This window comes from Mirounga angustirostris, unplaced genomic scaffold (assembly GCF_029215605.1).
Source record: "Mirounga angustirostris isolate CCGP_5_RB_7025 unplaced genomic scaffold, mMirAng1.0.hap1 SCAF_3, whole genome shotgun sequence".
NCBI lineage: Eukaryota > Metazoa > Chordata > Mammalia > Carnivora > Phocidae > Mirounga > Mirounga angustirostris.
Genome location: NW_026991711.1, coordinates 65,393,305 through 65,405,332, shown reverse-complemented (window position 1 = coordinate 65,405,332; position 12,028 = coordinate 65,393,305). Strand labels below are relative to the sequence as shown.

The 12,028-nt window shown below is 37.7% G+C and overlaps 1 protein-coding gene across 1 annotated transcript in view; it reads right to left on the bottom strand.

Moving 5' to 3' along the window:
- Positions 1–435: 435 nt before the first annotated feature.
- The window catches only part of SOHLH2 (spermatogenesis and oogenesis specific basic helix-loop-helix 2), a 51,346-nt gene continuing 39,753 nt past the window's right edge, over positions 436–12,028 (bottom strand). The window contains exons 7-11 of the mRNA XM_064586199.1: positions 8,952–9,099; positions 8,701–8,792; positions 7,685–7,806; positions 2,764–3,020; positions 436–1,376 (exon numbers count right to left, since the gene is read on the bottom strand). Of these exons, the coding sequence (XP_064442269.1) occupies positions 1,356–1,376; positions 2,764–3,020; positions 7,685–7,806; positions 8,701–8,792; positions 8,952–9,099 (640 nt within the window). The 3' untranslated portion in view covers positions 436–1,355. The remainder of the gene's footprint in view (positions 1,377–2,763; positions 3,021–7,684; positions 7,807–8,700; positions 8,793–8,951; positions 9,100–12,028) is intronic.

Genomic DNA, 12,028 nt, shown 5'->3' with positions numbered 1-12,028 from the left:
GCTTTAACAATGGATCTAGTAGCCTTGCTCTTCATGTTGAAAGGAAAAGGGGACTGAGAGCAGCAAGGAGCCAGGATGTATGGCTTGCACTCCTCAGGTCTTCTGTTGAGTTCCTAGCCACAGACTGTCTCTCAAGATCCTCATGTGCACCTAGGGAAATCCTGATGCAAAGTAAAAGTCCCAGTAACAATTAAGACCAGTTGTAAACACAGGAAGTAGTCCTGAGTGCCCAAAATACCTTAACAGGTTCTCTTACAATGTCAAAGCAATCACTCCTAAAAGCAAGTGAGTCGGGCACACATTTGTAATAATAAGCATAGAATCTTAGTTGGAAACTTTTAGTTCCTTTATAAAGTTTTTCAAACATCACAGGTTCCATCATCATGGCATCCTCAAAGAAAAGTTACACAATTTTAACATAAAAATTAGGCTATGCCGAAAGTAATTTTTAAACTTTTCAAAAATCTTACTTTTCAAAAAGTAAAATTAAATTCCCTACATTGTACTACTAAAAGAGGGAACACATATTTATTAAACAAAACAAAAACAGGTTACCATTTTCAGGGTCAAAAATTGAATATTTTCTTTAACAATAAAACTTATATTATGCATAAGAACATTCCGGTGAAATATAAAACAAATATTTTTCTCCCCTTATTTTCAGCAGTCTTTCCTAATATTGGTAGGGAGGAGGAGATGAAAAACAAAGAAAGACCTGTTAGGCTGTAACTGAAGATCCAGAAAGGAAAATCTACCTATTAGCTACCATTTCACTCAAGGGATTATGAAATACAGAAACAAACACATCAATTTATGCATTCGGAGTCAAGCGAGGAGGTAAACACCTCTCTCAAACTAAGATATCTACGATTGGATGGTGAATAATGAAGGAAGCACTCTAAAATGTCAGATCTAGAAAGATAACACCTAGAAATGAGTGACAGTAATTCACAGTGATACTAAAAATAAGAATCAGGTTGCAACATCTATACTCAGTGATGCCAGAGTATCAAAGCACCTTCCTAATCTTATCATTTTATCAAGTGGATCATAAATTGTGGAATCTTTCGTGAGGAAAAAAAAAAAAAAGTCTAGGTCACCAGGCCATTTGTCCTTGTAGTGCTCTGGCTAGGGAGATCCAAGTATATATGAAGACAAGTGAAAGCGGGTGGCTAGCACTTTTGCTATCCGTCTGCAGAAGCTTTTAGCACATTTATCAGAAGCCATACAGAGCAAGTTCTTTTGATATTAGGTCTCTGGGTGTAGCTTTCAAGATCATTCTTTGTTCCATTCTTCCTGTATTGTCAAACTGCACCCAATAGGTGGTCTAGAGTGTGAATTTCAAACATGTGCTATTAATATGCCCAAAACTGTTGCTGCAAAGGGGAAAGAAAACCACATTAATTGAATCTTGGCCTGTTCTTACTCATAATGTCACAAATAGAGTTCCTATGTCTTAAAGCAATATGAAATGATTTATAAAACCATATGAAATCTTCAGGTGAAAAAACCCATTAAAAATGTATTATTTATTGTTATTAAAAGTAATTATTGTCTTACAACAATTCACCAACAAAAACTACACACAGAAGTGTAGGTGAACAATAAACAATCTCTTTTTCATTTACCCTGGTTTTCCTGTTGGGATACTGATGATCGTTAGCAACAGTATTATAGATGTAGATAATTCATATTTCAAAATTTCTTTGTAACTGTTTTTAAAATATTTTTCTCATAAATATTTTTTGGGAAGGTCACTATTATTCCCATTTTATAGATGTCATATGGAAAATAATAGTAGCACCTACCTCAAAGGATTATTCCAGGGATTCATTAGATCATCCACATTAAGCACACAGAGTATTTGGCACATTACTTATTGAGTTAAACATGTTAGCTATTATTAATATGCAAAAGTATTAGCAACTATGGTAAGGTTATCAGAAGTCCATTTAAAACAGGCCAGGCTGGTTTGGGTCTTCTTCTAGAACGGGACAGTTCTTCCAAAAAAAAAAAAAAAAAAGATACCACTGTTGATATATACTGATCCATCTGCCTAGATTGCTATTGCCCTGTTCGCTTCCAACTCCTGACCACTCTACTGGGCTAATTCTTATTCTTCGGATCTCAGCTTAGGTAGTATTTCTTCCAGTATTTCTTCTAGATTATACTACAAATACTAGGGTGCTCCTCCTACATGCCCCAGTGTGGATCACAATTTCTAGCTTCTATGTCTACTTCCCTATGACACTAAGGCAGGGATCCCGTCTATTTATACACTTCCTTCTTGGTGCTTAGCACACTGCTAGAACAGAGAGGATGCTCCATAAATATCTGTGAAAAGAGGACGTCTGGGATCTGAAATCAGCCTAGTTGGTGTTGGAAGATCAGATTTTCACAGAGTATGGTTGCTGTTGCCAGCCAAAGAGATAAAGAAGCAGGCAGTTAGGGGCCAGGGGAGGGTGAGGCTGGTGAGGTGGGATGTGGCATCCTAGAAGGAGAAGGGCTAAAGGGAGGGGCTCTAGAGGAAATCAGGTTCCATCTGGCCACTTAAGGTCATACCAGCAGTGCCACATCCAGATTCACTGATCCTGGATATCTAGATACCAGTCCTGCAGCATGGGGAATTCAAGCCTGGGTTAAGCGCACCTGGTCCCAGTCTAAGAGACTTCTGACCAGAGTATGAGCAACACAATGCCAGCCAGGGGCCCCTGATGGTTGGAATGAAACAATCCGTCTGACCTAAGACCCCAGCAGACTTACCAGACAGTTGGGATGCGTTGCGCACGTCTGGCCCAGCACAGAATTGCAGTGCTGAGGAAGAAACTTTGAGACTCTGGGCACAGCTGATGGAAAATGAACTGAAATGTTCTGATTTGTTACAGCAGCTGCATCATAGGAAGGGATGACTTTAGAATAGTATCTGACAGCATGGAAGGAATTAAGGGAGAGAGCTTTGCTGGGAATTCGAGTTTTATACATATCACCAATTGCATTCTCTGAAGTGGAGCTGGACTGACCTTTCATAAAAAAGAAAACAAATATCCATCAGTATTCACAACTCTGTAACTTGGAATTACTGTATTTGAAATAAATTGTCTTCTATTTCATCTCCTCATGTTACAAGCTTATACTACTCTTATACTCCAATGCTGATGGAAAAACACAGTCAACTTTTTAGTAGTGGCAGTTAGCACAATACACATACTATGAATCAGTGTTAGTGCGTTATCAGAAGACAGATTTTCAAGGAGCACCAGATCTCTGTGCCTGTGTGTGTGTGTTTGTGTGTGCCTGTGTGTGGCTTTCATCATAATCAAAATCGTGACCATCCCGATGATCCCTACGAAGCAAGGAGGAAGAAGAAGGAGGAGAAGGAAGAAAAAGAAAGTAGAACTCTATTCAGTCACAAATAAAGTTTGGTCGATTTTCTATCAATGACATGGGTTGTATAATTATATATCTATATTCTGTACAGTAACTAGAAGGCAGAAAAAGATATAAAAATATATTATGAATGTTATCAATGTAATCTGAAATAACACTGTGAATAACTACTTATTTTCTATTGGACATTAATAATAATGAAAGTAAAGAAATTTTATGTCCACTTTACATACAAATGTATCTAGAATATTTGTGAAAAATCATTTCAGCAAATATGTACAGAGATTTATGGAAAAGACAGGTAAAGGTAACCTAATCTAAACACTGAACTAGATCAGTGCTTCTGTGTTACAAACCAGACATGATCAGACACTGGTGACCTTGGGTGGTCATTTCACTTATCCAGCCTTCAATTTACTGACCTAGGTGGTGACAGTGACATTGGAAGACTTAACTGATATCAACAGTTCCAGTGCTCTTTCTAAAACAAGTTGGCAACCTGCATTATGAGCTATATATGTGCTCACATTCTCAAACTCATTCATCACACACTTCAGGTATCTAGCCTAAGGAAAAGTCCAAAATATAGAAAAATCTATGTATGGTGAAATATTTCCTTTCATAGTATATATAGAATTGCTTTCCCCACAAAACTACAAACACTAAATGTAGCAATTGGAGGATGGTTAAGAAGATTTTTCTAGAAATTATTTGATAAACCACTAGAACCATTAAAATGGTGGTAAGGGCTGCATAAGAAAAAATTAAAGTATATATGACACAATGTTAAGTAAAAGAAGAAGACAACAAAATTGGATGTCCAATATGAGTACTACTGTAGAAAAATATACATAGAAAAAGACTTGAAGGAAATACATTAAAAATGAACAGTGATTATCGTAGCTGGGCTAGTGAAGGATTAATATTGCTTTCCAAACAGAAAACTATATATAAATAAAATTAAAATGGGGGAGGGGTCTGACTCAATGACCTTCAAGGTCTTCCCCAGGCTGAACACGGTCTACGATCCTGGTGTATCTGTGTCTTCCCAGGAGCAGCTGCCTGAGGTGATGAAAACCAAGACATGCTGGGGCACAGAGAGGCCAGAACTTACCACCAGGAAAACAGTGTTTCAGAGTTTCTGCAGAATATAAACAGTGAGAATGCAAAAGTAAGCACTATATGTTCAAGAAGTAACGTTGACAGGCATATGCCTGTGGCCCAACCTCTTTCTGATTTAATCTGTGCTGATTTAATCGTTCTGGGTGATATTCAGCCACAACTACTTGAAGTAGATTAACCATGGCTCATGGCTACCCTTTTTTGCTTTTCCTCTCCTTTGCCCCAAATCTGGAGAAAAGTCTAAATTGACTAATAAAACACCCTGAAGCTTATTTGACTTTAGAACAAGGAGAGCTATATTCTATTTTTGACTTTAGTCACCATTCCTAGTAACATCATTTGTTCCTGCAGCATTTACTATGTCTGCATATTATGCACAGTGCCTCTACTACAGTATTTAAAGTACTATAGGAATTGTATTTTGCTTTTGTGACCCTCTCTGCTACTGATTTGCCAGCTCCGTAAGAACAAGAATGCATCTTGTTTGTCCTCGTGGCCCCATCTTTCAAGCAGGGACGTTACAGCTGAGAACTAAGTGATGAATGGGGAGTTCCACAGGTAGAGGATGTAAAGGACATTCCCAGCACAGAGAAGGTGCTGAGGTAAGCGAGTGGAATCCCTTCGAGGAACTAAGCACAAGAGTGACCTCAGACTCAGGCAATGAAGAGAGAGGTCAGGGTGTCCTGTCACCTAGCATTCAACATGAAGATTAGGAGCTCAGTTCTTTACTGGTTTCTCAGTGAAGAGTAACCTTTAGGAATAGAAAAGTCACAAACTGGTAGTTGTGTTCTTTTACTCTGGCTCTGCTTTTTTCCATCTTCTTATTTCTACAAGTACATGGGCATGCCTAGACTTTATAACACAAATAGCAAAAATGCCTCAAATTTGAAATATCTGTTGCACAAGGAATATTCATATAGTGAAGGTTTCTTGAGTACCAACTGCAGGCTGGTCAGTGCTCTAGGTACTAGAAATACAGCAATGAACAAAAGAGGCAAAAAAAAAAAAAAAAAAAAAATCCCTGTCTGGGGAGCCTGGGTGGCTCAGTTGTTAAGCGTCTGCCTTCAGTTCAGGTCATGATCCCAGGGTCCTGGGATCGAGTCCCACATCGGGCTCCCTGCTCCGCGGGAAGCCTGCTTTTCCCTCTCCCACTCCCCCTGCTTGTGTTCCCTCTCTCGCTGTGTCTCTCTCTGTCAAATAAATAAAATCTTAAAAAAAAAAATTCTCTGTCTTCATGGAGTTGATATTTTAGTGGGAGAAGACAGGCCATAAGAACATATCCAAATAAAGAATATTAGAAGGAAATAAGTGCTATGAAAAAAATACAGTAGAGAAAGTGGATAAGAAGTCCCATGCATTATGTGATGCTAGAAAGGAGTATGCAGTTTTAATTGAGGGGTTGAGACTCACTGAGAAGGTGACATTTAAGCAATTTAAGCAAAGATGTGAAGGAGGTAAAAGTTTAATATGTTAAATGCTCAGTACATAGTTAGTGCTCAATTAATTTGAGTACTTCCCTTTCTTTTAGGTTCTATTCATGTAATAAAGCCACCAATGTGCTTCTCATCTGTCAGTAAGATGAGATTTCTACTGGACAGTCACATGCAAAAGAATGAAGCTGGATGCCTATCTTATACCATACACAAAAATTAATTCAAAATAGATTAAAGACTTAAACATAAAACCTGAAACCATAGAACTCCTAGAAGAAAACAGGGTGTCCTGGAGATGATTTTTTAGATTTGACACAAAAGCAAAGGCAACAAAAGCAAAAATAAACATGTGGGACTATAATATCAAACCAAAAAGCTTCTCCACAGCAAAGGAAACCCTCAACCAAATGAAAAGGAAACCTATGGGATGGGAGAAAATATTTTCAAGTCACATATCTGATAAGGGGTTAATATCCAAAATATATAAGAACTCCTATAAGTCAATAGCAAAGAAACAAACTGATTTAAACATGGACAGAGGATCTAAATAGGAATTTTTCCAAAGAAGACATAGAAATGGCCAATGGGTGGTACATGAAAAGATGCCCAACATCATTAATCATTAGGGAAATGTAAATCAAAACCACAAGATATTACCTCACACCCATTAGAATGGCTATTACCAAAAAGACAAGAAATAATAAGTGTTGGTGAGGATATGTACTTGTGCCCTGTTGGTGGGAATGTAAATTGATGTACCCACTATGGAAAACAGTATGCAGGTTCCTCAAAAAAATTAAAATAGTGCTACTATATGATCCAGCAATCCTATCTCTGGGTATTTATCCAAAAAAAAAAAAAAAAAGAAAATACTAACTCAAAAAGATATAGGCACCTCTATGTTCATTGCAGCATTATTGACAAGAGCCAAGAACAACCTGAGTATCCACTGATGGATAAATGGATAAAGAAAATGTGATTGGTATAGATATATAAATGCACACACACACAGAAATATTATTCAGCCATAAAAAAAGAATGAAATCTTTCCATTTATGACAATATAGATGGACTTTGAGGGCATTATGCTTTGTGAAATAAGTCAAAGAAAGACAAATACTGTATGATCTCATTTATATACAGAATCTCAAAAAACAAACAAACATATAAAAATCGAGCTCATAGGTACAGAGAACAGATTAGTGGTTTCCAGGGGTGGGGATTAGTGGGGGGATGAAATGGGTGAAAAGGTGTAAAACTTCCAGTTACAAAATAGAAAAGTCACGGTGACATACAGCATGGTGATTATAATTAATAATACTATACTGCATATTTGAAAGTTGGTAAGAGACTAGATCTTAAAAGTTCTCATCACAAGAAAAAATATTTTAATCTTGTTGACAGATATGAAGCAGACTTATTGTGGTGATCATTTCACAATGTGTACACATAACAAATCATGTTGTACACCTGAAGCTAATATAATGTTATATGTCAGTTATTCCTCAATAAAAAGAAAATGAGCTTTCTGGAAACGATGTCAATTTTAAGCCCAATTTCTGAGAAAACACCATATGAACATCTGTGGCCATCTTTTGTACTTCGAGCAGGTAATACCAAAAGTACTCTAGCTACACTCTTTTCCCTGGCTACAGCAATGAATGCATGGGAGTGCAAGGGTGTCCAGGACACCACGCAAGCCAAGCCTACCACAACCACACAGGGTATCAGGTGCAGCTCACCTGTCACGGCTTCATCCAAGGAGCCCCCTGAGGCAGGAACAGAGTACACATTCAAGCACTTATTAGCCAGGAATCTGATCCCTCTCACAGGTGAGTAAGTGCTTGTCAACACACCATTTTCCCTTAAAAGGGCAGGAAAAAAAAAACAAAAACAACAACACCTTACACAATTCTCAAGGAAGACTACATGAACACTGCTGAGTTCAACCGTTCTATCATTCAAGTTCTAAATAACACAGATGGAGCCTACACTATGGGTAATTTAGGCCTAAGAACAAATGGTTGAACAGGATTCATGATGATAGTTTAGAATGTAGAGGAATGATTTGCTTTATAGTTTTTCTTTGTTTATATATTCTAATAAATTTAAATAAGAAAGCATTCATTTGGCATGTCACATTTTATACTAGCAAATTCTTTAAAAACTCCCAACTGAAATAGGGCTGGACTGCTCCAGGGCCCATGACCTCCTGTGACAGAGGAATGCTAGAATGCATCCTGCCTCTATCCGTCTGCCAGTCACGACCATCACTACCGATAAAGCCTTATTTTAAGATCTCCAGAATTAACAAGAGAAGAAATAAGAGTGAATCAAATGATGAAAGGACATGGGCCTGAGAATATTACATATTTTATCACTGTGACTAAATGACACACATTGGCAATGGGAAAAGTTCACTGATTTTTTGGCGGGGAGACAGAGTGCGGGCACGTGGGGGGCGGTGGGGGGCAGAGGAAGAGCAGAGGGAGAGAGACTATCTTAAGCAGGGTCCATGCCCTGCATGGAGCCCCACAATGGGCTTGATCTCACAACCCTGAGATCATGACCTGAGCCGAAATCAAGAGTTGGATGCTTAACCGACTGTGCCACCCAGGTGGCCCTAAGTTCACTGATTCTTAATAAATACTTGAGTTTTCACAATGGGTGGGTTCAGTGCCTGTCTACAATACTTCTAGTGTTAGCATCAGAGGAAACTAACAAGCCAGCTTCCAATTCACAAGAGCCCTCATCATACCTTTGTGCCATGATTGTGGCTGGAAGGGATAGCTGGATGGACATCTGCTGTTTCTTACAAAACCTCCTATTGCTCTGAAGTACTTCTGTAATCTGAGAGACAGAGAGAGAGAGGGAGAGAGAGAGATCTATTTAGAAATAGATATTTTTTCATATACACAAACACACATACATTTTCAATTATAAAAAATAAAACTGTGGCTTTAAAGCACTATGTATGAGGATAAAATTCAAGGGCTTGAAGTCAAATACCTGGCCCATAATGGCTGGAGGGATTTTCTCCCGGATGTACTTCACATAATCAACTGTTGCCTCGAGAATCGAAGCCGAGTCATTCTTTCTTCCCTTTATATATGGCAACAGAGTACGCAGTTGCTCACAGCAATACTTGATTCGTTCTCTGAGCAGAGAATTGTAATAAATCAGGAATAATTAGTCTCACTTTCTTCCTTGTACACAAGGACAAACAATCCTTCCTCCTGGGTTTGTTTGCAGAGGAACTGCCTCCCTCCCCATCTAGTCTCTGTTTCACAGAAAGGCCGTGTCCCCCTAAGCCAGCAGCCTCCGCAGCCCCTGGAACCACAGCTTCCTGGGGCGTCAGCTCACACTGCTGTCAAGTACAATGTCTGTGCTGAGGGCAGCCCCAGGTCACTAGCCCCAGGCCCCCTGCGTGTGCAGAATGACCCTGCCTAGGGAACCTCCCTCAGAGAAGGGAATGGCATGCTACACACACGTGCTTCTGCGATTCACACGAGAAGCCTAGCGGACTAAGACAGTCAGGAAATACTCATGTCACTATGACCTGGACCACATTTCCAAAATCAGATCAATTAGCGTAATGTGCTTTACATGTAATTCTGTGTTCTGAGCCAAAGAAAAATCAGAAAGCTGCTTTCTTCTCATGGGGTAGGTATGAATGGAACAAATAACCAATATGCAAATGAGAACATCATTCAGGCTAGTATCAGCCTGATAACCTAAGTCTTTCGTAATTCTGAAGGGAACTGCATTGGAAATATAAATCTAAGCCTTTGATCTACGCCTCTGGTACCTTCATTTATGCATGTGTTCATTTAACCAACATTATTAAACACCTGTTTGGGGCTGAATAGCACCTTGGCATATATAAGGTCAAATGGTGGCTCTGTCAATTACCAGCAGGAATCCTTGGCAAGTCACCAAACCTTTCTGAACCTCAAAATGGCCAAAAAAAAAAAAAAAAAAAAAATCCATTAAAAAATCCAATTTGGGGCACGTGGGTAGCTCAGTCAGTTAAGCATCCAACTCTTTGATTTCAACTGGGGTCATGGTCTCAGGGTTGTGGGACTGACTCTGCAACAGGCTCCATGCTCCGCAGGGAGTCTACTAGGCGTTCTCTCTCTCTCCCTCCTACTTCTCCCATTTGTATGCACATCCGTGCACTCTCTCTCTCTCCAAAAAAAATAAATCTTAAAATTCAATTTGATATATAGCCTGTGAATAATTCAAATATTCTAGGTCAGCGGTGTTTTAATTGGACTGTGAGCAGCTCTGAGGGTTCTATAGAGGTGTCTCAGGGACTATTCTAGAAAAAATGTCAACAATTTGACGATGTGTATGAAGGGCTTTGAAACTTTTCATACACTTTGACATGGTACTTGCACTTACAAGGACCTAAAACACAGAACAAACTTTTTGCAAAATGATATCCATTATAGCAGTATATCAGCAAGATATAAAAAACAACCTAAACACACAAAACAGATGGATACTTAAGTAAGCTATAGTATACTAACTCAGTAGAAAATCCTCTGGCAGTGGAAATGAAAAGCTATAAATCTTATTAGGGGAAAAACAGGATATTTTATAGGATACAAGTATAAAATACAAGGCAGTATATAAAATATGATCATAGACATCAAAGTAAAAATAAAGCATAGAAAAAGAAAGTGAAACCATCAAGTAATAGTTATTTCTGGATGGTTGGGTTATGGAAAATATTATTTCTTCCTTTTATTTTTTTATATTTCCCAAATATTTGTGCTTTTATACTAAAAAATCATATTATTTTTTTTTCCAACATTCATTAGGAAAATGTTCAAACACACAAAAAGAATGAAAAAATTTAGGATCTTAATTCTTAAAAGTTGAAAGAAGTAAGATTTGTGCAGAGAAAATGTATATACCGCACCTACCTAGAATCTACAATGAACATTCACTGTCCTTGCTTTGTCATATATGAATCATCCCACTGGCCATACATCAATCCATTGTATTATACTGAAGCATTTCAAAGTAAGTTGTAAACTTAAGGCACTAAACTCTTAAACATATCATTAGCTAGAATTAATTTATTTTCAAATAAAAGTTACATAAAATACACAAATCTTAAGGGTACCATTCTATGAGTTTTGACAAAGGCACAAAACTATGTAACAAAAACCCTAATTAACATTATTACAACTCCAGAAAGTTCTTTATGTTCTTCCCAATCTTTGAAAAGGGTCAAAAACATTTCTGATATTTTTCCATCCCACATTTGTTTTGCTTGTCTTTGACCTTCTAAATCAAAACTTACAGCATGTGCCATTTTATGTAAGATTTCTTTCACTAAGCATGATATTTTTGAAATTTGCCCATGTGGCTGTTTATTATCAGTAGTTTGTTTCCTTTTATTGAGTAACAGTATTCTATAGTATAAATATGCCACAGCTTATTTATCCATTCTCTTACTGATGAACACTTCGGCTGTTTCCAGTTTTTGGTCATTATGGATAAAACTGCTAAATCATTCCGCACATCTTTTTGTGAATGCATGTTTTTATTTCTCTGGGAACATATCTAGGAATAGAACTAATGGGTTAATTTTATAAATTTATAAGAAACTGGTAGAACTTTTCCCAAAATAGTACCATTATACATTCCCACCATCAGTGTATGAGGGTTCCTGTTGTTCCAAATCCTTGACAACATTTAATATTGTCAGTAGTTCTAATTTTAGCATTTTGGCCTTTCTGAGGAATACATGGTACCTTGTGCTTTAATTTGCATTTCCATGACAAAAAATTATGTTGAGCACTTTTTTTGGTACTTATTGGGCACTTGCATATCTTCCTTTGTGAAGTGTCTGTTCAAGTATTTTATCTCCATTTTAACTGGATTGTAGGTCTTTTTGGTATTGAGCTTTAGGAGTTCTGTATTATCTGTAATACCAGAATTTTGTCAGCATACTTATTTAGCAAATATTTTCTCCCAGTATATGGTTTGCCTATTTCTTTTCTTTTTTTTTTTTTTAAAGATTTTATTTATCTTTATTCTCCCTCTCCCACTCCCCGTTTGTGTTCCCTCTC